At 37.8% G+C, this 23021-nt stretch overlaps 1 protein-coding gene across 1 annotated transcript in view; it reads right to left on the bottom strand.

Moving 5' to 3' along the window:
• Nucleotides 1-22469, bottom strand: part of LOC128089403 (guanine nucleotide-binding protein subunit alpha-14-like) — a 31142-nt gene extending 8673 nt beyond the window's left edge. The window contains exon 1 of the mRNA XM_052700788.1: nt 22287-22469. Coding sequence (XP_052556748.1) covers nt 22287-22349 — 63 coding nt within the window. The 5' untranslated portion in view covers nt 22350-22469. The remainder of the gene's footprint in view (nt 1-22286) is intronic.
• Between the last annotated feature and the right edge of the window lie 552 nt (nt 22470-23021).

The raw sequence follows: 23021 nt of genomic DNA, 5'->3' as shown, positions 1-23021 counted from the left end.
ACCAGTAAATATGAACAAGTAACTATGTGCCTCAGAACAAAAACTGTATTAGTTTGGCTTTGTTACTTACACTAATTCTTTCATGTTTCACCAAAAGTATTTATTTAAAACAAATATTGGCAATGAGCTAACAAGAGCACAGTTGGTATAATAGAAAATAAGTTTTTCTTAGAAGATGTCCTTGGACTAACAAACACCACCACCTTATGTATAGAAGAAAAGTTTCAGTCTGTTTGCTGTTTTCCAATTAGTCCTTTCCTTCTAATTTTGTATATAGTATCAGACATCATGTCAAGAAGATGACAACTCTTTGAAGTATTGATTCTACTTGGAAGAATATGCTTACATTTCTGTGATGCCAAAATTTACACTTTAATGCAAATACATTAGTAGATGAAGCTCAGAAAAACTTCACATACCTGTATCCTATTTTAGTTATTTTAAAATAATTTTATCTTGTGTTCTAGCAGTGCTTAATAAAATGAATGAAAACGAATTTTCATCTTCTTTAAAAAATAAGCAAATCTAGAACAAAGATCTCCTTGCCAAAATCATCCTGACTACCTAAATCTGGAGCATGGATTAATTTGGGCTACAGAATTTAATCCAGCAAATCCTGCACATAGCTTCTGATTTACTGCAGCACATTATGAGAAAAGACAGTCAAGTTTAGGGTGAAGATGTGAATGAATGTCTCCTATTTCAAAGAAAAAGCACAAAAGCTAACAAAACCCATTCTTAGGTTCTGTAGAGGTACAGAACTAATGCTTCTTCAGCACTGAAGAATTGGCACATACTCATTAAATATTCTGATCAGTATTTTTGTGCCAGCTTATTTTTATATACCAAGATGTATGTAACAACTTTCTCCTTTATCCAGCCACCTTTTCTGCAATACCTGTCAAAACCTAATTACCTTTGAGGTCCCTATCTGTAAATTTGGCTGACATTAGTCAGTGGGTTTAAGAATCACAAGGGATGAAGCAAGGTAGCAAAGCACACTGTGCTATCACAAAATATTCAGAAACCAGACATAATACTTACAGATTCTTCCTGTGTGCACAAAAAATAGAAAAACTTCATGAATTAGCCTCAATACATTTTAATAAAACTGTTTCAAGAATTAAAAAATGTATTTCTAAATCATGATCCACTTGAACGCATGTTCAAATTAGGGAGAATGTTGTTAGGGAAGGGGATTTTTATATTAAGATAATTTGTAAACATATTCCACCACTGACTGTAAAGGAGTTCTGTTAGAGTTTTAGTGACTCAGGAAAAGTGTGAATAAAATTATCCTGAGGTACATTATGTGTACATTCCTGAAAGGAAGGAAGAAAATTCAGGGCAGAAAATTGTGATTAGATAACGTTCATCTCAAATCAAAACATAACTCTAAAATGCAGTTGGCTAGGAATAGGAAATTCATCCATGCCTTGGTTTCCTTCCTTGGAAGTAATGAGATTCCCAGATCCAAATGTCTGCCTCTCTATTTTGCACAGCCCAGTGCTTAGCATTAACCTTTCAACTGGTCTAAAATGTGGAACTCCTGTTGATACAGACTGCTTTGGGATTTCCTCGGCTGAATAAGGAGTCCCAGTTACTGAATTCATAATCAGGAAACAAAGCAAGTCAAAACCCAAACAATAGGATGAAAAAGAATGATCTTCTGGCAAATCAGCAAATTCAATTATTTGTCTAAGAAAACTTTTCACCCAGAATTGTTTACAGTTACTAATCTGTGAGGTGTAAAGTTTTAAAACGTTGGAATTCCCACACTGAATGCAAGTATAAGAGGACACAAATAGATACTTAAAGATATGACTAATGTTTACATAAGAGCTCCTGGAATCAGAAAGAGGTTTTTCAACCAGCTGAAGACAAGAAAAAGAGATAGTGCAGATCTCTAAACTCTGCAGTTTGGTAGAAGTATCAAGGCTATACTCTCATAGAAAAAGACAAGGGTATTAGTTGTAGATGACACCACCCTGCAGGGAAATGAATGTCCAGTACGCTGGGCCAATTCTCTTATCATGAGGAGTGATGAAGCAGCTAAAAGCATTTCCAAAGGGCATCAAAAAGGACTTCAGAGCCTTGGGACATCAGTTGAAGGAGCTGAGGGCACAGATCATCTTCTTATCTGCTTCCTGTACTGGGCAAGAACAATGAAAGGAATGGAAAGATCCTACTGACAAACACCTGGCATCATGGCTGCTGCTGCTGCAAAAACTTTGAATTTTAAACAACAGAGCAGCCTAAAAGTCAGTGCAGTCAAATGCACCAGATGGGGTTCGCCTTTCTCAAAGGAGAGGAGGATCCGTAAGCAAAGGCTAGCAGGGCTTGTTGGCAGGGCTTTAAATTAGGTTCAAAGACAGGGTGGGGGCTGATAGTGAGCCTGCCGAAGCCATAGTGTGAGACACAATAGTAGGTTAGAGGGATATGGTTCTAGAAGGGGCCCTCAACCTGCTGCCATGTGAAATCTTATGATGATGAGCCAGGAACCACTAAAGCAATAAGAGAAGGCAACAGGGAAACTCAGAAAAATGCTTCAAGGGAATTAAGGAGTTATTTTCCAAGAAGGTATAAAGGCTGAGGGCCCAGCTACACCAGTACATGCAGCTTAGGAAATAAGTAGGAGGAGCTGGAAGCCCCTGTTCTAACAGAACATCCTGATGTAGTTGCTGTCACCAAAACCTGGTGTGAAGATTCCCATTACTGGAATGTGATTACCAATGGCAACAATCTGTTCAAAAAGGACAGAAAGGAGGAAGCTTTGCCCTCCATGTCAAGAAAAAAAAAAATTGATTGTGAAGAGCTGTCCCTAAAAAATAGATACAAGCAAATCAAAAGCCTATGGATGAGAATTAGAGACTAAAACTACAAAGGGAGGTTGTGGCTGGGGTCTAATACAAGCCACTTGATCAAGCACTGCCTGCTAAATGTAGCCTTCTTCCTTCAGCTACAGGAGGCATCTCAAATGCAAGCTCTTGTCTTAGTGGGGAATTTCAAACACCCTGATAACTGCTTGAAAGGTAGAAAAGAGAGCTGTAGGCAATCCAGGAGGCGGCTGAAAGAAAGATAACTCCTAAAGCCAAGGAACAGACAGCCCAGACAGGGGGAATGCAATGCTGTACCTGCTGCTCACCAAACACAGGTAAACTGATTGGTGGCATCATGATTGGTGACTGCTTGATCTGTAGTGGCCATGTAATGGTGGAGTTCACACTCCTGAGTGATACTGGACAGAAAAAGCCAATTCCAGCTCTTCATGGAGTTACTCAACAAAACACCAGTCTTCTCACACAAGGTCCTGCTTCTTAGGCAGAAGAAAACAAGACCCAGCTTGTTTAGACTTCATGGTAGAACAAAGAGCATTTCAAAACAAGAAATGTTTTTTCTTTCCTAGGACTGTCTCCTAAAAACACAGGTACATGTACTTCTCATCTCTTTGCAAATACTTCTTGACAAACCAGCAACTTGGCCTCTGCACATCTGAAATACCTCAGTTACCCATAAATAAAGTCAACGAAAAACAATTTTTTTCCTGAAATAAGATAATGTCATTAAGTCTCTAGGCACAGTTTTCCATCCCTGGTGAACCCTGCATTACTTTGGACATAATGAGCTCTGACCTGAACAAAGAAGAAACTACATGTCCTCATAAACTATCAACAGGCACCTTGAATGAAGTCACATCATATTTTATTCCTAAGACATGTGCTAAAATTACGAGAGTCGTACCATACCCTGGAATTCTTTGTGTTAAGAAAATCTCAAGGAAATGGGACTTTTGGCCAGCTGAACAGAAGAAAAAAAACATTGTACATTTCTACTGAATTCTTTCAGGACCCAATCCTGCATCTCTATAACCACTTAGTACCTGGTAATGACATAGAATATTCACCCACCACTCTTCAATTTTTTTAATCTTGTTGAATATTTTGTAAGTATTTTACAAGCCACTTCGCATCTGAAGAATTTCCTTGCTGTCCCACTGATATATTTACGTGCTGCAAATGATTTTCAGAAATAGTTTTGAAATGTGGACAGTTATTTTTGGGTATGCATTGTTGAGAGAGAGATATATATAGATATACAGCTTCACCAGATATATTGGATTAAGTATCTTGCATAATTGTAAGAAAATTATTGAGAATATGACTAATATAACTACTCTAAATTGTAAAAGATGGCCCTGTGTTTTCAATTGCATTGTCTCAGAGTCCAGCCTCCGTTAGACACACAGGATCTTGATAAATTTGTCTATTATCTTTGTTTTATTTCTTCAGTTCTCAGTTCATAACGTGAAACACAGTAAAATGCGGATATTATCTCATAGTGAAAAAAATTACATATTAATTCAGTATGCATCGAGATATTGATGTACTAATCAAATAAAATACTATCTTCAAGAAAATTTGGGTCTACCTGGCAGTGGTAGATGATTTTCAAAACTGTATTTTACTTTATGAGACTTTGCCAGCTCACGTCTTAGAATTAGCATTTTAATTATACTGCACTATACACTGGCTGTTTCTTCCAAAAACCTGCTTCATTATGAAGTAACGCAGAAGCATAACATCAAAAAAATAAAAAAAAAAAATTAAACACAGGAAGCATTAGATATCATACAGTATATAACAATCTGCTTAACCAAATTTCCAGTCCATATTTGTAGACGTAGCTAATTCAGATGCTGCTGCTATCTCAACTAAATTGAACTTTTAAAGTTTTTTGATGTTCACCCATTGCTAAGGATTGTTTTAAAGGACAATGTCCTTAGAAGAACATGCTTCCTCACCGAGCCAAGCTGCTCAGCTCTCTGATTTCCTTGCTAAAGTGAATTACTTGGATATTATCTTCTGTAGTATTGTATGGGTACATCAATTTGTACAGCAGGTGAAAATTGCCAAGCATAACATATCCCTGCCCAAAGAGATTAATCTCTAAAGAGATGCAGACATTTCACAGCCCAAATGAACATCACGTGCCTTGTTCCAATGTGAACTGCTTCCTCTTTAACTCCTCCAGCTCTTGTAGGGCACCAGACAGTGCTGTTCATTCTAGTATCCAGCAGAAAAGCAAGCTCCAAATATTACAGTTATGCCTGTTTTTGTATATATCCTTTGCTAGACTTCTGTTAATGAGATCATCTACTAGTCTTTCTCTAGCCAAGCTCTGAATTATTGTATATTCTCAGCTTCCATTTCATTTTTTAAATACATGGCTTAAGTGACTAATACACTGATTAGACTTTAATACAATGATTAATTCAACACTGTCATGAGAGATGTTGCCTGTTTGTTACCTTCCACTACGCTTTTATAAATCCATAGCCATGGAAGTCTAGTTTCTTCTTTCTTCTCATCTGCCTAAATATGGAAAATCAGAGAAATCTACTTTTTATTTTTGACTTTTGAAGAGAAAAAGAATGAGATTTCTTTTTGTTGCACTGCTAACTAATGAGATCATCTAACTGAAGAGATACTGGGGCTGTAGCATATCTCCCAGATACACAAGCAAATACCCTCAAAGTCAGCAGTGTCACTGTACAGCAGAGGTCTGCTCTCACATGTCCTATTCCTATAACAACCCTTTATTTTAATAAAAAATAATCCAAGCTTATAGTCTCTAGCAAACAGTAATTCGATTTCTTCAGCACCTTGATGATTTTATATATCCTGAGGAAAATACTGGAAATTACAAAAAAACTGAGCAAAGTTGCACCACCTGAAAAATCAGGGCTGCCATCAATATGACAGGACAAAAGACGCATCTGTCCATCTTGATAACAGTTTACAATAACAAATGAAATTTACTACGATGAAAAAATGAGGAACTTAATCTTCTCTGTCCTCAAGAGTACTGCTATTGTAAGGAGATACAAAATGAATGGAAGAACAAAAGCTGTGAAAATTTAAATCATATGCTCTACTTAGCTCTGTAGAAGAATTTCTGTCTTTCGGTGTTGCAGAGCTTCTGGGCAAAACACTGAGAAATTATTCACAAAGAGCATGCCTAACCACTTCTCATAATTTATTTATCCCCTTCTGAGCCATACATTTCATGTAATACATTTCATCCCTTTAGCTTTACGCATTAACATGAATTAAACACTGCTTGTAACAAAGACAAAGGTCATGATTTACTAATTATTGATTAGAACGTTTTATTTACATACACAGGACAGAAACAATATATTTTTCTTTCTAAATGACTCGTCACATAAATTTTCAGACTGAGTGCCATGGAGTTTTAAGTCAAGAAATATATTTATGAAAATTGAAGAATTCCAGGCTACTTCCACATTAATCAGTATTTTCAGTGTCTATAGATTATTCAGTGTAAGAATGCTGTAATTGAAAGATGTGACATTTATAATCCGTATTTTTCTAATTGTTTTTACCTCTGTGGCCTTAGACATAAAAATACGTTAGAAATGAATGCCTAATAAACTTTCAAGAATAATTCTGCTGGAAAAATAGCTAGATTTCATGGCAGCTCACACATTATTTACTTCTAATTCACTTTTGTCTAAGAATGGGAAAATATCACTATAATTCTTTCCAGCTGGGTGCACTGGTAGTGATGAAGTATAGAAGTCCAAAAATCACAGAATTACAGGGGGTGGAAAGGACCTCAAGAGATCAAGCCCATCCCTCCTGTTAAAGCAAGTACCCCACAACAAGTCACACAGGTAGGTGTCCAGACTGGTCTAGAATATCCCTGTAGAAGGAGACTTCCCAGTCTTTCAAAGCAACCTATTGCAGTGCTCCACCATCTTACTGAAAATTAGTTATTTTGCGTGTTAGTGTAGAACTTCCTATGTACAAATATTAGGCCATTACTCCTTGTCCTATCACTATGATATTGTGCCTGATAGAGAAGACTGTCAGTATGCTCCCACAGAATAGACTTCATGCTGTTCCATCCAAAAATAATCTCTGATGGAATCTCCCCTTTCCATAATGTGAAAATACCTCCCGCCTCTCCAGCAGTGCGCAAAAACTGATAGTCAGGTGATGAGATGTTTGAGAGATGCACCCTTTCCATACAGTTTGCTGGTCACAAAACTTCCTAAGGACCAGCACTTCCAAATGTCACTCTCAAAAAGTAAATCTTTAGTGAAACGTAGAAAACAGCATCTCCTTTTTCTGGATGGTAGTTTAAACAGCTCAGGAACAGTCTTTTAACCTCAAATTCATTTTATTAGCAGAAACAAAAAAGGAAAGAAACATTCCATCCATCTCCTAATGTGGAGGTTAGAATCCTTACCTGAAAAACAGTAACTTGAATTTCAGTTTCTTCTACTTTGTACTAATCACTTCCAAATGTTGCTCTTTTGCACTACTCAGTGCAAAGTGTCACATTTTCAACAAAGCCTGACTGTTTAGGATATCTTGGCAGATAGACAAAAAAAAGACAAGTGCTGAAATATTTGATACAGCAACAGCTAAGTCTGTGTTGTTGATTTCAGCCCTAATGACAATTCTTCACTTTACAGAAAAAGAGACTCTTCAGCACATGTATATATGCAGCCTACTGTATAGAATTGAAGTGGAAGAATTAATCCCTTGATGCTTGCTTCACTGAAAACTGCTTCCATGATAGTTTTTAGCAGGTGTTTTTACCTACCCTATATTGCAGTCCTGTAAAGAACAGAGTAAGCTTCTGTAAGTGGAGAGCCCTAGCTCAGATATCTACCAGATCTCTGAAAAAAAATCATTAAGTACATTAAGAGTGACACAGCTTGTATAATACACTTGGATACACTTCCACAAAAGCCCATAAGTGAATGCTCTTAGAGATAGTAAGATTTCACAGAGGAAGAACAGGAGGGAAATTTTGTGATTAAAAGCAGATAAAAGACAAAAAATAAAAAATGAGTTAGATAATCAGTCCTCACCGAGGAACATTCAGCAGCAAATTTAGTCAGATACCTGCTACTCCATTCCTCAAATATCCTGAATGTATTACACTGTTACAGAGGTTACAGTGTCTGAAAGTAATTACAACGGACAAAGCTAATAATGACACTGAGCTAGCGTGGAAGGATTTCACACAGTGCTAGGAGATTGAAAAATTAACTGACAGATCAAATGAAAAACCAGGAGGACCAAGGACTCTGTCCTATTTCATACAACATCCAGACACTGGAAAGATCATCATAATAGATCATTATAATCACATCTCAAAGACCTTCCCTAAAAGCTCACTAATACACTCTAAAGCTCATTGATAGAATTGGCTGGACTTCCAGTTTTATTTGGCAGAACAGGATTTATGAACTGAAGTGAAATTCAGATGGCTTGACTGACCATTCAGTTTCTGTGGATAAACAAATTTTAAATTATTTCCTCTACAGCTATAATGAAAACTAGTATCTTACTTGCAGTGTTTGTTCAATCTCTTGTCTCTGAAACAGTTATTTTTAAGCACTCATATAATTAATGACCTTTATTTTCTAATGCCTGATCACTTATTCATGATTGTTCAGAATAGACTTTCCTAATATAAGCAATACTTTTCAAACGAAAAATACATTACAAGGTTCTGATCTGCATTCCAAGACCACCCAGAAGTTTGTCTACAAGAAAGAATGCCAGAAACCTTTCAGAATAAATCCTTGCAAATTAATAAGTTTAGACAACTTTTAGACACATGCAGTTTCAAAGAAATTACTTTTAAATTGTAACTGTCTTGCAAATTTTAAGTCACATTTCTCTTGTTTGTATTGCGGTTGACAAGTGTAATAGAACAGCGGTATGTTATTACTGTAAATTATTGCAGCATCCTCCTCAGCTAAGAATCCTGGCTTGCAAAACTAGGCTGCAAAAATAAAACCACTATAAAATACTCCACACCCTCCCCCCCCGCCTCAAAAAAAAAAAAAAAAAAAAAAAAAAAAAAAAAAAAAGAAAAAGAAAAGAAAAAGAAAGTATGTTCAAGGCACTTTGGCACTCTACATTTTTTTAAATTATTTTTCACTCCTGAATAAAAAACATTATCAAAAAGTAAAATGGAGAGAAAATGGAAGCCAGTGCATATGCTTATCAAGTAAGTCAGTTTGGAGGTGATCATTGAGGATCACCTGCTCTGATCCCTGCTTAAAACAGGACTAAGGTCACTCACAGTATTCTTCTGGGGAAACTGGCTGCCCGTGGCCTGGACAGGTTTACCCTTCTTTAGGTAAGGAAGTGGCTACCGGGCCGTGCCCAACAGCTAGTGCTTAATGGAGTTAAGTCCAGCTGGCGACCCATTACAAGTGGGTCAGTGCTGCGGCCCATCTTGTGCAGTATTTTTATTGACAACCTAGACGAGGTGACTGAGTTAATTCACAGAGGTAGTGTTGATCTGCTTGAGGGTAGGGAGGCCCTTCAGAGGGATATAGATAAGCTGGATCGCTGGGCTGAGGTGAATGGGATGAGGTTTCAACAAGGCCAAGTGCCGGGTCCTGCACTTTGGGCACAACAACCCCATGCAGCGTTACAGGCTGGTGGCTGAGTGGCTGGATGAGTGTGAAGAGGAAAGGGACCTGGGAGGTGATGGTTGATGCTCAGCTGAACATGAGCCGACAGTGTGCCCAGGTGGCCAAGAGGGCCAACAGCACCCTGGCCTGCATTAGAAATAGTGTGGCCAGCAGGAGCAGGGAGGTGATCATCCCCCTCTACTCAGCACTGGTGAGGCCGCACCTCGAGTACTGTGTTCAGTTTTGGGCCCCTCACTACAGGAAAGATGTTGAGAGTGGTCAGGCATTGGAATGGCTGCCCAGGGAGGTGGTGGAGTTGCTGTCCCTGGCAGTGTTCAAGAGGCGTCTGGATGAGGAGCTACAAGATATGATTTAGTAGCTTGTGGTAGCAATGGTGATGGGAGGACAGTAGGGCTAGATGATCTTGCAGGTCCTTTCCAACCTTGTGATTCTATGATTCTATGATAAGTTTAGAGGAAGTTTTTTGTTCTCTTACCAGGAAAGTTCTCAGGTGTTCTCTCTTCATGGAAAAGATGGTAAAGAATTGGAACAGGCTGACCAGGGAAGTTCTCATCCCTGGAGGTATTCAAGTCATGGGTGGAAGTAGTACTAAGAAACCTGGTTTCGTGAAGGGATTTGGTAGGTCATGTTGACGGTTAGAATTGATAATCTTGAAGGTCTTTTTCAACTCAGATTATTCTACGATTCATTGAACATGTTTTCTCAATCTCTATCTTGTACTGGGGAACTTAAAATTGGAAATACGCTTTTTCTTCTGCTGCAAAGTCTGGGCTCCCACCAATCAGAAACTGGACCTTAGCCTTGTGATGCATTTTAAAAATCAGTTTTAAAATTCTGCCTTTATTGATATAGCATAGACATAGTTCCAAGACATAGTATCGAGTTTCAAGTTATCTATATAGTTGCAAAAAGTTGCACTTTTAAAGAGCTCAAAAATTTGATATCAAAACTGTAAAACTTCAAGAAAAGTAGTAAGCACCAATAAAATCTGATTAAGTTTTGAATATAGCTCCACACCGTAGGTAAACTCACTGAAGAAAATGTATTTTACATGGTAAATAATCTAAATCACCTGAGGGCATGATCTGAATGCTTTCTTCAACATCCCAGCTCTCTTAATACCTTTGTTCTTGAGTTTGTTGTTGTTGTTGTTTTTAAAGTGCATCATCCCATTTGTGCTGTTGTACTTCTTGATGGGTTTCCCTTAATGTTCCTGATCTCACTGCCCATTTTCATTATTGCTGTATTATTTTAAAATTTTGTTCTGCTGAAATCAGACAAATAACTTCAGTGCATCGTTGTGACCATGGAGAAGATAAGAGCATCAGGGATGTTTTTACTGAAGGGCATTAGCTTTCAGTTTCCTCAAGCCAGTTTATCACTGCATTTGTGGAGGATCTCTGATGCTGGGAAGCACTAAGGATAATAGTTGGGCTGAAAAGTACATGTACATTGTGTTGTCTGCAACAGTGAATTGTAGCTCAAAGGAATAAAATAAAAGGGAGTTTATAAACTTCAAGTACTGCAAGGATGCAATGAAGTTTCCCCAGATCCTTTTCTTTTCCACACTTAACAATCCCAACTCCCTCAGTCTTCACAGGAGAGGTGTTCCAGCTCTCTGATCACCTTTGTGGCCTCCTCTGCTCCCATTCCAACAGCTGCATGTCTTTCTTGTGTTAGGAGACCCAGACCTGAATCAGTATTCCAGATGGGGCCTCATGAGGGCTGAGGAGAGGGAGACAAACACGTCCCTCTCCCTGCTGGCCATACCTCTTCTGATGCAGCCCAGGATACTGTTGGTCTTCTGGGCTGGAAGTGCACATTTCTTGCTCATGTCCAGCTTTTCATCACCAGGACTCCCAAATCCTTCTCTGAAGGGCTGGTCTTTTAATCTTTTACTTCAATGAAATTTCCTTTCATAGTTCCATTCTTTTTGGATCTTTAATCAAGTTCTCACAAAATACAAAACCAAACAAACCTAAAAGTTGGCATTCCATCAACATTAATTTAGTTTAGAACATGCAAGAAAACACTGTCTATTTCAAATACAGACTACTGAAGATTTAACAATCCAGGAGCAGAAACAAACAAAATCACAAATAAATTTCTAGGCCTACTATATGGTTCTACTAGTAGGGAATAAAAATTGCATTCAATAAACAAGGTTTAGGCAAGTGAAGAATTACACACTGCTACTAAGATCTCAATTCCTTTCTTTTTCTGGACAACTACTAAGTGCTAAACTGATTTTGATGGAATGATCTATTAACATCCAAAATATGCCTTGCGTAGCACAGGAATGTATAAAATTGTATGGAATTTGGGTCTTGCTCTCCTATATGCACTTCTTAACTTCTGTTTACACTAAATTCCATCTGCCTTTTTTTGCCCATTTATTATTTATCTTATGCAATTCTTTACTGTTAGCCCCCATCTTTACTACAGAAACAATCAGAAAATTCCTACAAATATTGTGACAAGCTGTGATGACTGTGAAGGTGTTATTCCAGAATTTAAGACAACTTGTACCTAGGCAAAGAAGGACACTAGGCTGACAGAAGCAGCAGAAAGTGCCCTGCATTCCACTGTGACTCCATCTGTTTTCATGCAGAGCTCCCAACCAAAGCAGAGTATCCCAAATACTTTATATTCCTCTAAGGCAGGCATTATGTCACACCAAGACATTTGAATAAAAGCTTTACGCTAGTTTAGCCATGCTGTCTCTTGAACTGGCCTATACCACAAAGAAGATGAAAACTGATCCTGATTAAGAGACTGGGAGCCATGCTTCTATGTGAGAAAACTATTAGGAATGAAAGAGAATAGTTCAAAATAACTAAAGTAATTAAATCACAGTAGAACAGAAGGTAAGAGATGTCTTTCCAAGATACCCCAATGACAAAGCATAAACTTGACACAGAACAAGTCTCTTCCATCCATCCTTAAGAGAGCAACCTTTTACTGGAATGCTTTAGTGAGAATTGAATTGAATTTACTACTAGAGATTTTTATTTTTTATGTTCCTGTAAAGGACCGAAAAAAACCCAACACTTTCTGACTTTAGAAATGGTTCAAACAGCTGCAGTGCAAGATTTTTGCTGTGACATCTAGTAAAAGGCTAATATCAGTGACTGTGGTATGCTGTCCTCTACATGATAATTCCTGCTTCACTGACAAACTGGCCTATCCTTCCTACAAGAAAGTTTTGGCCACCAAATTGCTTTTGGCATACTTGTTATTGCAAACTCATCTATATACGACCCTGGGATAATGTACCCGCAAACCTAACAAGTATAAAAGGATGCCCAAGAAGGACTTTGTGTGGTCACCTTCTTGGTGGCCGTCATTGACTCACATTCTTTCTCCCTTTCTCTCAGTTTTCTCTTTTTGTTGTTTTCTTCTCATAAATTTTTAAGTAATTGCAAGATCTATTTTGTTTTCTTAAGAGCTGTATCTCTCATAACGTTTGTAGAATTCTAGAATCATGAATCCTTGGTGTTGGAAAGGACATTCAAAAGTTATTTAGTCCAACTCCCCTACAACGAACAGGGATACCCACAGCTCAATCAGGTTTCCAGGGCCTTACCTGCCTTCCCTGGAAAGTTTCCAGGGATGAGGTATCCTCCACATTTCTGGACAACCTGTTCCAGTGCCTTACCACCCACACTGTAAAATATTTTTCCTTATACCTAAGATTAAAACCCTTTCTCCTTGTTCTATCACCACAGACCCTGCTAACTTGTCTGTCCCCTTCTTTTCCAGTGCCTCACCCATCAAGGTTTTAAATCATGTAGTTGTTAAAAGTTGTGAGGCTTATTTCTGTTCCTTAGGCCTGTATAGTTTAGTTAAGATAGATTCTAAGTGTTAAGAGTATGAATATTTCAGGGATATCCATGTGCAAATATGTGGGGGTACAAGAAAGACTATTCAGAGCAGAAGCTGTGAAGCAAGATAAACAGCATGAAAAAGCAATGCTGAGAACCAAGGACATCCCCATTGGTGAGCAAGGATGGCAGCATTCTCACCTTGGTCAGTAAGAAACCCTGGGAGAAGTGAACAAGCCCGGAATGCACAGGAGAAAGTAACTACAACTTAGCAACAGCTGTCAGGGAATTGTGACCACTTGTGCCAAACTTGATTGTGAACCACTTGCTCTGCATAAGCAGCTTTGGGATACAGAGAACAGTGGAAAACTACCAGGCTAAGCTAGCACCGGTATAAAAGTCTGTAGAGTGTAAAAGCACAGATAATACATGATTTTGCGATGCAACTACAGTAGAGTCCATCACCTCACTGCCACACCAATACTTTTTGAGTAACTGTAGCATACAGACAATCATTAACACTGATGACTGTGTGTGCACCTCTGCATATTGTTTCACCTTACTCTAAGCAGGGGTATTCAAGAATTCTGGTTCCAATTCAGAGAGTATGGCCTCACGCATGTTTGTTGTCTCATATTGAAAGATTTTGTACCAATTTGGCTACATACATACTCCCCTCTTAGTTTGCATATTCTCTTCATTTTATGGTGAAGTTTGCCTGTTAAGTAGAAAGACCTTGCCTACCCTTTCTGAAGAGCTTGTACCCATCCACTGTAGCACTCCAGTCATGGGAGTGATCCCACCATGTTTCTGTAATGGCAACTAAGTCACAGTCTGCCTGCTGCACAGTGGCTTCCAGCTCCTCCTGTTTGTTGCCCATGATGCATGCATTGGTGCAAATGCACTTCAGATGAGCCCCTTGCCTCACTTCCAATCCCGTTATCGCTCCTCTATACTCATTTTTAGCAGGCCTGGTTTCATTCCCTTTCCCCTTCATATCTAGTATAAACTTCCTTCTCCAAGTTCTGCTCTCCTGGGCAATGATCCGTTTCCCCCCTTGAGACAGCTGAGACCTATCAGCAGACCTCAGACCAGGTGCTGAGTACGCCACCCCCTGATCTAAGAACCCCAAATTTTTGTATTTGCACCAGCCTCCCAGCCATGTGTGGGTAAGATGGGTTTTCCTGCTTCTCTCAGTGTCCTTCCCTGCCACATCAGGAATAGAAGAAAGTATGACTTGTATGCCAGTTCCATCAACAACCGCTCCAATGCCTCAAAATCATTTTTGATAATCCTCAGGATTCTGTCACAGAATCACAGAATCACAGAATTGTAGGGGTTGGAAGGGACCTCCAGAGATCATCGAGTCCAACCCCCCTGCCAAACAGGTTCCCTACACCAGGTTGCACAGGTAGGCCTCCAGGCAGGTCTTGAACATCTCCAGAGAAGGAGACTCCACAGCCCCCCTGGGCAGCCTGTTCCAGTGCTCTGTCACCCTCACTGTAAAGAAGTTCTTATACACATTTGTGTGGAACTTCCTATGTTTCAGTTTCAGGCCATTTCCCGTTGTCCTGTCTCCACACACTGCTGAAAACAGTCTGGCCTCACCACTCTGCCCCTCACACCTCAGTTATAGAATATCAGTGATCAGAATATCAGTGATTACAGAATGTCAGTGATCTCATCACTGACATCCTGAACTATTAATAATCAGAGGCGCAGATCAGACTGGGGAGTTTTCTAGAAATATCCCTAACCCCCTACAGGTAGGGTCAGGCTGACATACAGAGCCCTCCATTCCTCTCAGAAGGTAGTTGCCTTCGACGACCACTTCTTTTTCCCTTATGGTGGAGGCAGTCTTGAGATGTGGAGCTGACCTCCTCACCCTAGACAGCTTTGCAGGTAGACCTCCCAGTGCACCTTCACTCACCTCTCCCTCAGGTTCCAGTGCTTCAGATCTACTACAGAGAGGCACCTCGGGAACCAAGGTAGGTCAGCATGGGAACTGTCTGTGTCTCTGAGCTGGGACCAGTTTCCATTCCTCCTCTTCTCTCAAATTGGCTCCTTTTGCTCTACTACGGCTACGGGGAGGGTCCACCACAGGGATGGCTTGGGGAGTGTCACCCCAGTGCCTTTCTCACAGAGAGATACTCAACCAATCTATCTCCTGCTCACACTTCCTGATGGTCCTTTATCTCTCCGCCACCTCCTTGAGCTCTGCCACCAGACTGAGCAAATCACTCACCGGCTCAAACCTCATGTAGGTGAAACTTCACTAGCAACAACAGACTCAGGCACTCATTGCAGCCAGAGACTTGAACTGCTACATGTTTAGGTGGGCACCCCATCTGAGTTGCCACATTCTTTCTAGCTAGCTCTTTCTGCCTGGTGGAGACCATGGAGGAATGGTTGGCTGGAAAGCAGCTGACAGCTGAATCGGACTCCTAAAAGGGCAAAGGTACTACGCTCTGCTTGCCTGTCCTATGTGAACTGCCCATGCAGAGGGTGATATTAGAGGCTATAACAGTAAACATCCTAGGAATTGATTTATCAAAGGACAAGCTTCTGTGTGATTCCAAGCAGCACATGAGCTGCCACCTCCAGGATAGCAAATGTAAAACCATGTCTTCTTCCCTGGAAACTGGAAAAGGAATTGTCCCAGTGATAACAGAGTTGAGGGAGAGGGTTCTCTATGTAGCAATACAACGTAACAATACAGAAAGTTGAAAAACTCAGGATACAGAGACAGTCCACCATTCTTTGCTCTTGTTTCCATACCCACGCCTCTTCACAGAATGCTAACCTCACAGTAAGCATTACCATAACAATTTTATGAAGCAGAGTGAACAAGGATATAAAAATTCATCTGGACTTAATTTACTGTACCCTTTTATTTTATGGATGAGTAAATAAGTACTATTTTGAGGATAAAAGTAATTTAAATTCGTATTCTACAAAAGCAAACAAGGTCTTTGTAAACCTTAAATAACAGCAACCGAGCACAACGCCTTTTCAGAGTCATGCAGACCTCCCAAATAGTTAAGACTCTATGTCCACTCATCCAGAAAAAGCACCAAGTGGTCTCAGCCCCATTACATTAGGGAAAACCTCCATGCTGTACACCAGCAGCGTGGTCTCCTGCTGCACCTAGCATTTCTTCACGGCTCTGAATTCACACCCCAGACAAACACAGAGACTGTGTAAGAGGCATACAACAAAAAACAACTGATTGCATGCAAGAAGGCATTTGGTTGAAGAATAGTGTGTTCTTGTTCAAAAAAAAAATTCTATCTCTTCAAGAAGGAAAGTGAGATAATTGGACTGGCTGATCAGCATTGAAACAGTTGTCTTTGGAAACACCTTATACTAAGTAAGAATATGTAAACCTAATTTGTGAGAAGAACCCTCTGTACTGTATTTCAGTGCACATAAACAAAAATAAAAGAAATTAGCAAACACTAATAGTGCTTCTTCAAAGTGGCAAATTTCTTCCAAAGAATAATTTTCTTGGCAGATCATAAATTCATAGAAGTGTCACAGGCTTCTCTTTCTGAAGTGGCTTTTACGTTTCTAACATGACAGCAAATGCTGATTTAAATGACTCTGCCTGAGCTGCTACTAACTGGTCTTTTCACCTGTCAATAATTTATTTGTTTCCTCATTCATTAAAAGGTTTAACGGCAGCAGCATAGAACATTGCCAGTTTTCCTTTAGAATAATATCATTAAACTTTCCATTAAAAGAAAAAAAATCTTTAAATTTTACACTGCAAGGAGTTAGTTCCATACTGCAGTAAATATTTCTGTCTTTATTCTAGGAATTAGAATTTCTCAGCTGTGCAAGCACACTCACTTCTTTCTTAATAAAAGGCAAAACTTGCAAAAAAGGCTGCACCAGAAAATGTCATAAACTGGAAAAAGTTGTCAGCAAAAACAGTCTTTCACAGAGAAATTGTTCTGCAGACAGTTGTGTGCAGATATCAAAAGCCTCCTGCTGTGACACATATATTCAAGTACCATATTTGCAGAACCGATTCAACTTCAGGATCCTGGATCCAAATCAGAAAAAGCACAATCGTATTTTATTTTAACCAATAGATTCTTAGAACTTTTGATGAATTGGTTTTAGGCATGTCAATTTGCAGTTGCTTTCTGACCCAGAGACATTTTTTCCTCACTATTCTGACCAAAGGCTCTTAGAGATGAACTCTGGCTAATTTTATTGTGACAATTACAGATTGTCACAATATTTTTCCAGACTGAACTCAGGCAACAAAGCCAGATGCATGTTTCCCATGCTGACTCTGACACCAAAGCAGCAGCTTCTGGCAAAGGAGCTGGGTCAGGTAACATACTGAGCCACGGCCTTTGTTCAGTGATGTTGCTTCAGCCTCTATATCCAAGTTGTATTGCTTTTTAACTCTTTACACGATAGCCCAGAGAATAAGAGAACTGGGCTTTGTTCAGTTTTCTGCACTATTAGCGGAACTATTTACCAAGACTGTCTTTGTTTGCCAAAAAAAAAATGCCTTCACATCCACAGAGAAAGTAAAGGAATTATTCAGTTATTACAAAAGAAGGAGTACAGGGAGCAGGAGGGATATTAGGCCTTCAGAACATTAAAGTCTATCCTAAAAAGCCAAAAGATGTTAACCACTATATACATATTCTTCTAGTGAAGAAATCTTCATTTCAAAGTACTAAACACAACTCCATATTCTTGTTAACTATACATAACTAGTTATTTTTTCTATCACAACTGATCACTCTTTATTTATATGCATTGTTTTGCTGGCAAAGTTGGTAGCATTTCAAAATGAGAAAATTAGATGCAATTAGTTAACATTGTCTGTAAATACAGTAAAATTCTGCCTGGTTATTTATCTGTTATGTTCTTGCTTTCTTCACCATGTTATGCTAAATGCTGCAGAGAAATAATAATTTTATATCATGGTATTTAAGGCTAAAAGCTATAGCAAAATAAGAAGTCTTAAATTTCAGGAGGTAAAGATACAGTAATTTTTGTTGAAAGTGCAATAAATTATTATTAGCTCTACTATTGTTGCACTTCTGACCAAACTTTCCTATTTATGAAAATGTAGACCTTGTCATGGTTCAGAAAACTTCCAATATTTCTCACCATTTATTTCTCACTTCACCAAGGAAGGTTCGGATTGCACATTAGGAACAAATTCTTAACTGCAAAGGCAGTCAAAAAGTGGAAAACAGTAGTGAGGTGGTTGATGTCACAGCCTGTCAGTGCTCAAGTGGCTTTGAGACAATTTGCTTAGTAATACGCTTTAACTTTTGGTTAGCTCTGAACAGATCAGGCAGTTGGACTAGATGATCTTTGTAGGACACTTCCAACTGGATGAATCTAAGTTTACTGCGAGGCCAATATAAACCAGCTTTACCAGTGGAATTCAAAGCACAAGTGTACTTTTAGTATTTTGACAGAAGGTAAACTCCTTCTAGAGAAGGGATTACACAACTATCCTAACTATCCCACTATCAATCTCAAGATTAATGTATACTCACAAATGAAATCCTGTGTCTTCTATGCTTCCAACTCCACCTGATTTCTTCTCCTTTTCGCTAGAAGGGCTTTTTTTTTTTTTTTTTCCTATACTTTCACCTTATGTTTATTTTAAAAATACTGAATGATGAAAAAGAGTATTCACTTCTACTGATTTTTTTCCCCTCAGACTCACATGTGCATTCCTTCTTCCATTTACTTAACTCTCACATATACTCAAACACAACTTCTCAAATAAGGAAAGTGATAGCGTTCCCACTGACTTTAGTCTTGCTTTTTGACATTCTCTAAGGAGAGAAGAAATGTTTGTAAATTAGTTAATTCACATATTTCACACAAAAATTTTACCCTCAGAGATGGGTAAATCACGTTATACTGTAACTGGATACTAATCAGCACTCAATTTAGCAATTTCCACAGTATGACATTGAAAATTAAAATATAAATAATAAAAGTCTCACTCCCCTAAACCAAGCTAGATCAACTCTATTAGGAAGTTTTATAGAGCAGGTATAACAGGAAAAAATAACAATAAAAATAAAAATATACATTCCAAAAACACAGACAAATGATCAGACATGAGACTGGCAGCATGGTAGGGTGTGCTCAGAATGAGTAACTACAAAATTTTATAGCAAACAGTAGGCTAAGCATTTCTTAAAGAGAATGAAGACATAAAGAAATACATGAATAACCTTAAATCCTAGCAGCACTAGGTGTCTGACCCCTACAAGTTGTGTAATATTTTCTTAGAAGTGTAATTTAATATATTTAATTTATCAACAGATAAGACGAATCTACCAACTTCAGTTTTCATAACTTCACAGAAGTTGCATTCTGCTCTTCAACATAGGTAAATTTCAAATAAAATTAATTATTGGTAATAGAAAATCCAGGAAATCATCAGGATCAAAGAGTTAGTCATTTATTATTATTATTATTATTTTTTAAATTGTAAATCAATACCTGAAAACTTTTCAAATCCTGGGTACTTCCACTAAAGTAGCATCAAGTATGTTCAATCAAGTAGGGTTCAATTAGTACTACAATTATGCCTTAAAATATTAGGTTCCTAAGCATTTGCAAGATTAATCCTCTTTAGCCAGAATGTGAAAACTGAGGATGAGTTAAAATATCTCAAAGAACATAACGGATGAAGTTAGGATAAAAATTGTTTGCTTAATTAATATGAAAGGTTCAGGAAACTTAAAGAGCAACAGAAACCAAACCCTTCTTCCTGTGTAAATGCAGCACAAATAGTTTTAGTTAGCATCTTGTTTAGCACCTGTAGAAAGGCAAACAACTTACTTAATACTTGTAGCTGACAACATCAGTAAAAATCCTTTAGAGCCCTCCTATAAAAGTTGCTTTTATTTGCAAATGTTAAGAGGCTTATTTGGGCACTCTGTATATCCATAAGTTATAGATTTGCACTTTGCATTTACAGGGCTGAGACACTCAGCGCAGAACAATCTGTTTTTCACTACAAAAGCGTCACGTGAAGAGACGTTTGGCAGCAGGGAACTCCAGGGCCCACAGTGGAAGAGGAAACCTGACCTGGTCAAAGAACAACATGAATGCTAAGAAAAGCAAATCAAAAAAGTCAGTCAGACGAACAAATAGAGAACAGGGTAGGAGGGATTTCTTTTTTTTTTTTTTAATCTTTTTTTTTCTTTCTTTTTTTTTTTTTTTTTTTTTTTCAGGAAAAAGAAGTTATGATGTGGGGAAAATCAACAAACTGAAACGTGGAGACCCCTGGACAATTACACCATGGCCACTGGACACACTGTTGCAATGGAACTCTGACACCAGAGCTGTATAGCTCCTCTGTTTAATCACTGTGTCGTCAATAGCTGCCTACTACAGGCTTACAAACAATTCATGGAATCAAATACAAGATTCATAGTACTTTGTCTTAAATTCATCACCACCAGCTTTTTCAATAAGGAAACACCAGATCTAATTGTGCCTCTTCAAAAACTGTGCAAATGGCATTACAAACTTCTGAATTGGAAGACAATGGTGCAACCAGCAAGAACACAATTTACCCAGAATACTGTGTTATGGGAATGTATCCAGCCCAGTGCTCAGAGCAAAGAATGAGAAAAACTTTGGTATCTACTAAACCTATACAGATTTGTTTTGGAAATGAAAAGAAACACAAATCCCAAAACTTGGTAGGATGTACTTGAAATGTAGTTCTTCAAATAAATTCTTACCATCATCCCTTTTCATGAAAATACAAAATTAAAATGAATTACTTTTTCACAAGTTTACATTTATAAATACAATTTCTAGAGGTGTTTTACAAGCAGAATTTTTTATTCTGTAGGAAATCCCTACTCTAACTTCTCAATTCTCTCAACTCCAGAATTTGTTCCTGTTGATACCATTTGTTCTTTTTGTGATTAAAAAAAAAATGTAATTACCTAGATCTCTACTTCAAATAACATTTCCTATCCTTTTTCATTACCCAAAGAAGAATACAAAATACAAAACAACAAAACAGCAAAAAAATATTAATCATAATTTTGTTCTTTATATTCTTCATTCAATCATATTTTTGAATGAAAAGTAGCTTGCTTACATTTTTTTTTTTCATGATACTTCAATTAAAAATATCAATCCATAGATTCTACAACTTTACTTCTTGACATTCCCAACAGGTAGTCTTTCCTATCTTCATACCTAAAATTAGATACTTGGAAATCCCTCTTAATTCAAAGAAATAACATCTAATAATCTAATAATGATGTTCATGATATTGAGCAAAATCTCCATATTCTAAAACCAGTCTTGTTTAAAAACCTGTCTGTATTTCATAACAAAAATAAAATTAAGAAAAAAGAAGCAACTGACTTAACAGACAAAATAGAACAAGAAATTGTTTAACTGAAGCAGATTTTTTTTTTTTTTTTTTTTGCATAATTCCACAATACTAAGCACTGAAACAAAAATAATTTCTGTAAGTTTAAACAAAAAAAAGAAAAAAAGTTTGGAGAAGACATTCTCATATTCAAGTTAATTAAGTTCATAGAGGCTACTATGAAATACAAAAGGTAGCATGTTTCAAGGCATACCTCTATTTATTAATTCTAATTCTTCCCTATAAAATATACCCAAAGCTTCTCATTCTGGAGTGCTACTGACAAACCACCATGTATTACTAACTCATAAATTAGATTACAAAAGAAAATTATTGGTGCTCTCATTACTTATCACCAACTCGTAACAATAAATATCCTCTCTCCCTGCCCATCCTCAATCCCTTACCCACCTTGCCCTGCCTGTCTTCACATTTAGACTGTGGGACATCAAACTCATTGCATGAAATGCAGAATTTAATGTTCTTCTTGCAGTTAGTTACGAGTCAGATCACTCACGTACAGGCTGAAATTTCATGCACTGAAACTTGAATTTTCTTTGTACTGTCTTACCTCATTTTCTTCAGATGTGTAGTATGTTTTCAGCATGTCCATGGCTCTGATCGTAGCTTGCATGGCAGTACATATATTTTGATAAACCAGTTTTGTGAAGCCTTTCCTGTCTTCTTCTGTATAATCTGATCCATGAATAATCCTGATTCATTTAATGAAAGTACTCTTTCCACTTTCTCCTGTCCCTGTGAAGTGGGATGGGAAGAAGAAGAGAGAAAAAAAACTACAACAGTTTAGGCTTTGCAGATTCCAGAAGTAGAAAATATTTGTAAATACACATACAAAGATGTGCTTCTTATCCCACCACACAGTAGTCATCATTAACTGTAGTAATATTTTTTAGTTTCATATAATCTATATGTTTTAATCAAAATATTGGTAGTTTTGTTTGTTTTTCTCTTTAAAAAAAACCATGGCAGTATCTTTTTATAATACATCTTACAGAAATTAACATGAGCATCCCGTAGGTTGAAGCCATATTACAAAATAAGCAAGACAGGTGAGAACAAGAAATAGAAATGTTTGTTTATAGATGAAATTCCTCATCGATGAAAGACTGTGCTAAGTTTATGTACTGTTTATATCTTAATAATGAAGTCTGCAATAATTCTGAACTTGGAGAATAATTTTAACTTTAGGTCATGTTACTTAGTTTAATATTTCTACTGACTTTTATACAAATACTGACGCAAAACTTGCTAGTTCACATTACATAAAGCACACTTGTTACTTTCA

This window comes from Tympanuchus pallidicinctus, unplaced genomic scaffold (assembly GCF_026119805.1).
Source record: "Tympanuchus pallidicinctus isolate F22 unplaced genomic scaffold, pur_lepc_1.0 scaffold4, whole genome shotgun sequence".
Lineage (NCBI taxonomy): Eukaryota > Metazoa > Chordata > Aves > Galliformes > Phasianidae > Tympanuchus > Tympanuchus pallidicinctus.
The sequence above is the reverse complement of the archived record's forward strand: the minus strand, read 5'-3'. Positions and strand labels throughout refer to the sequence as shown.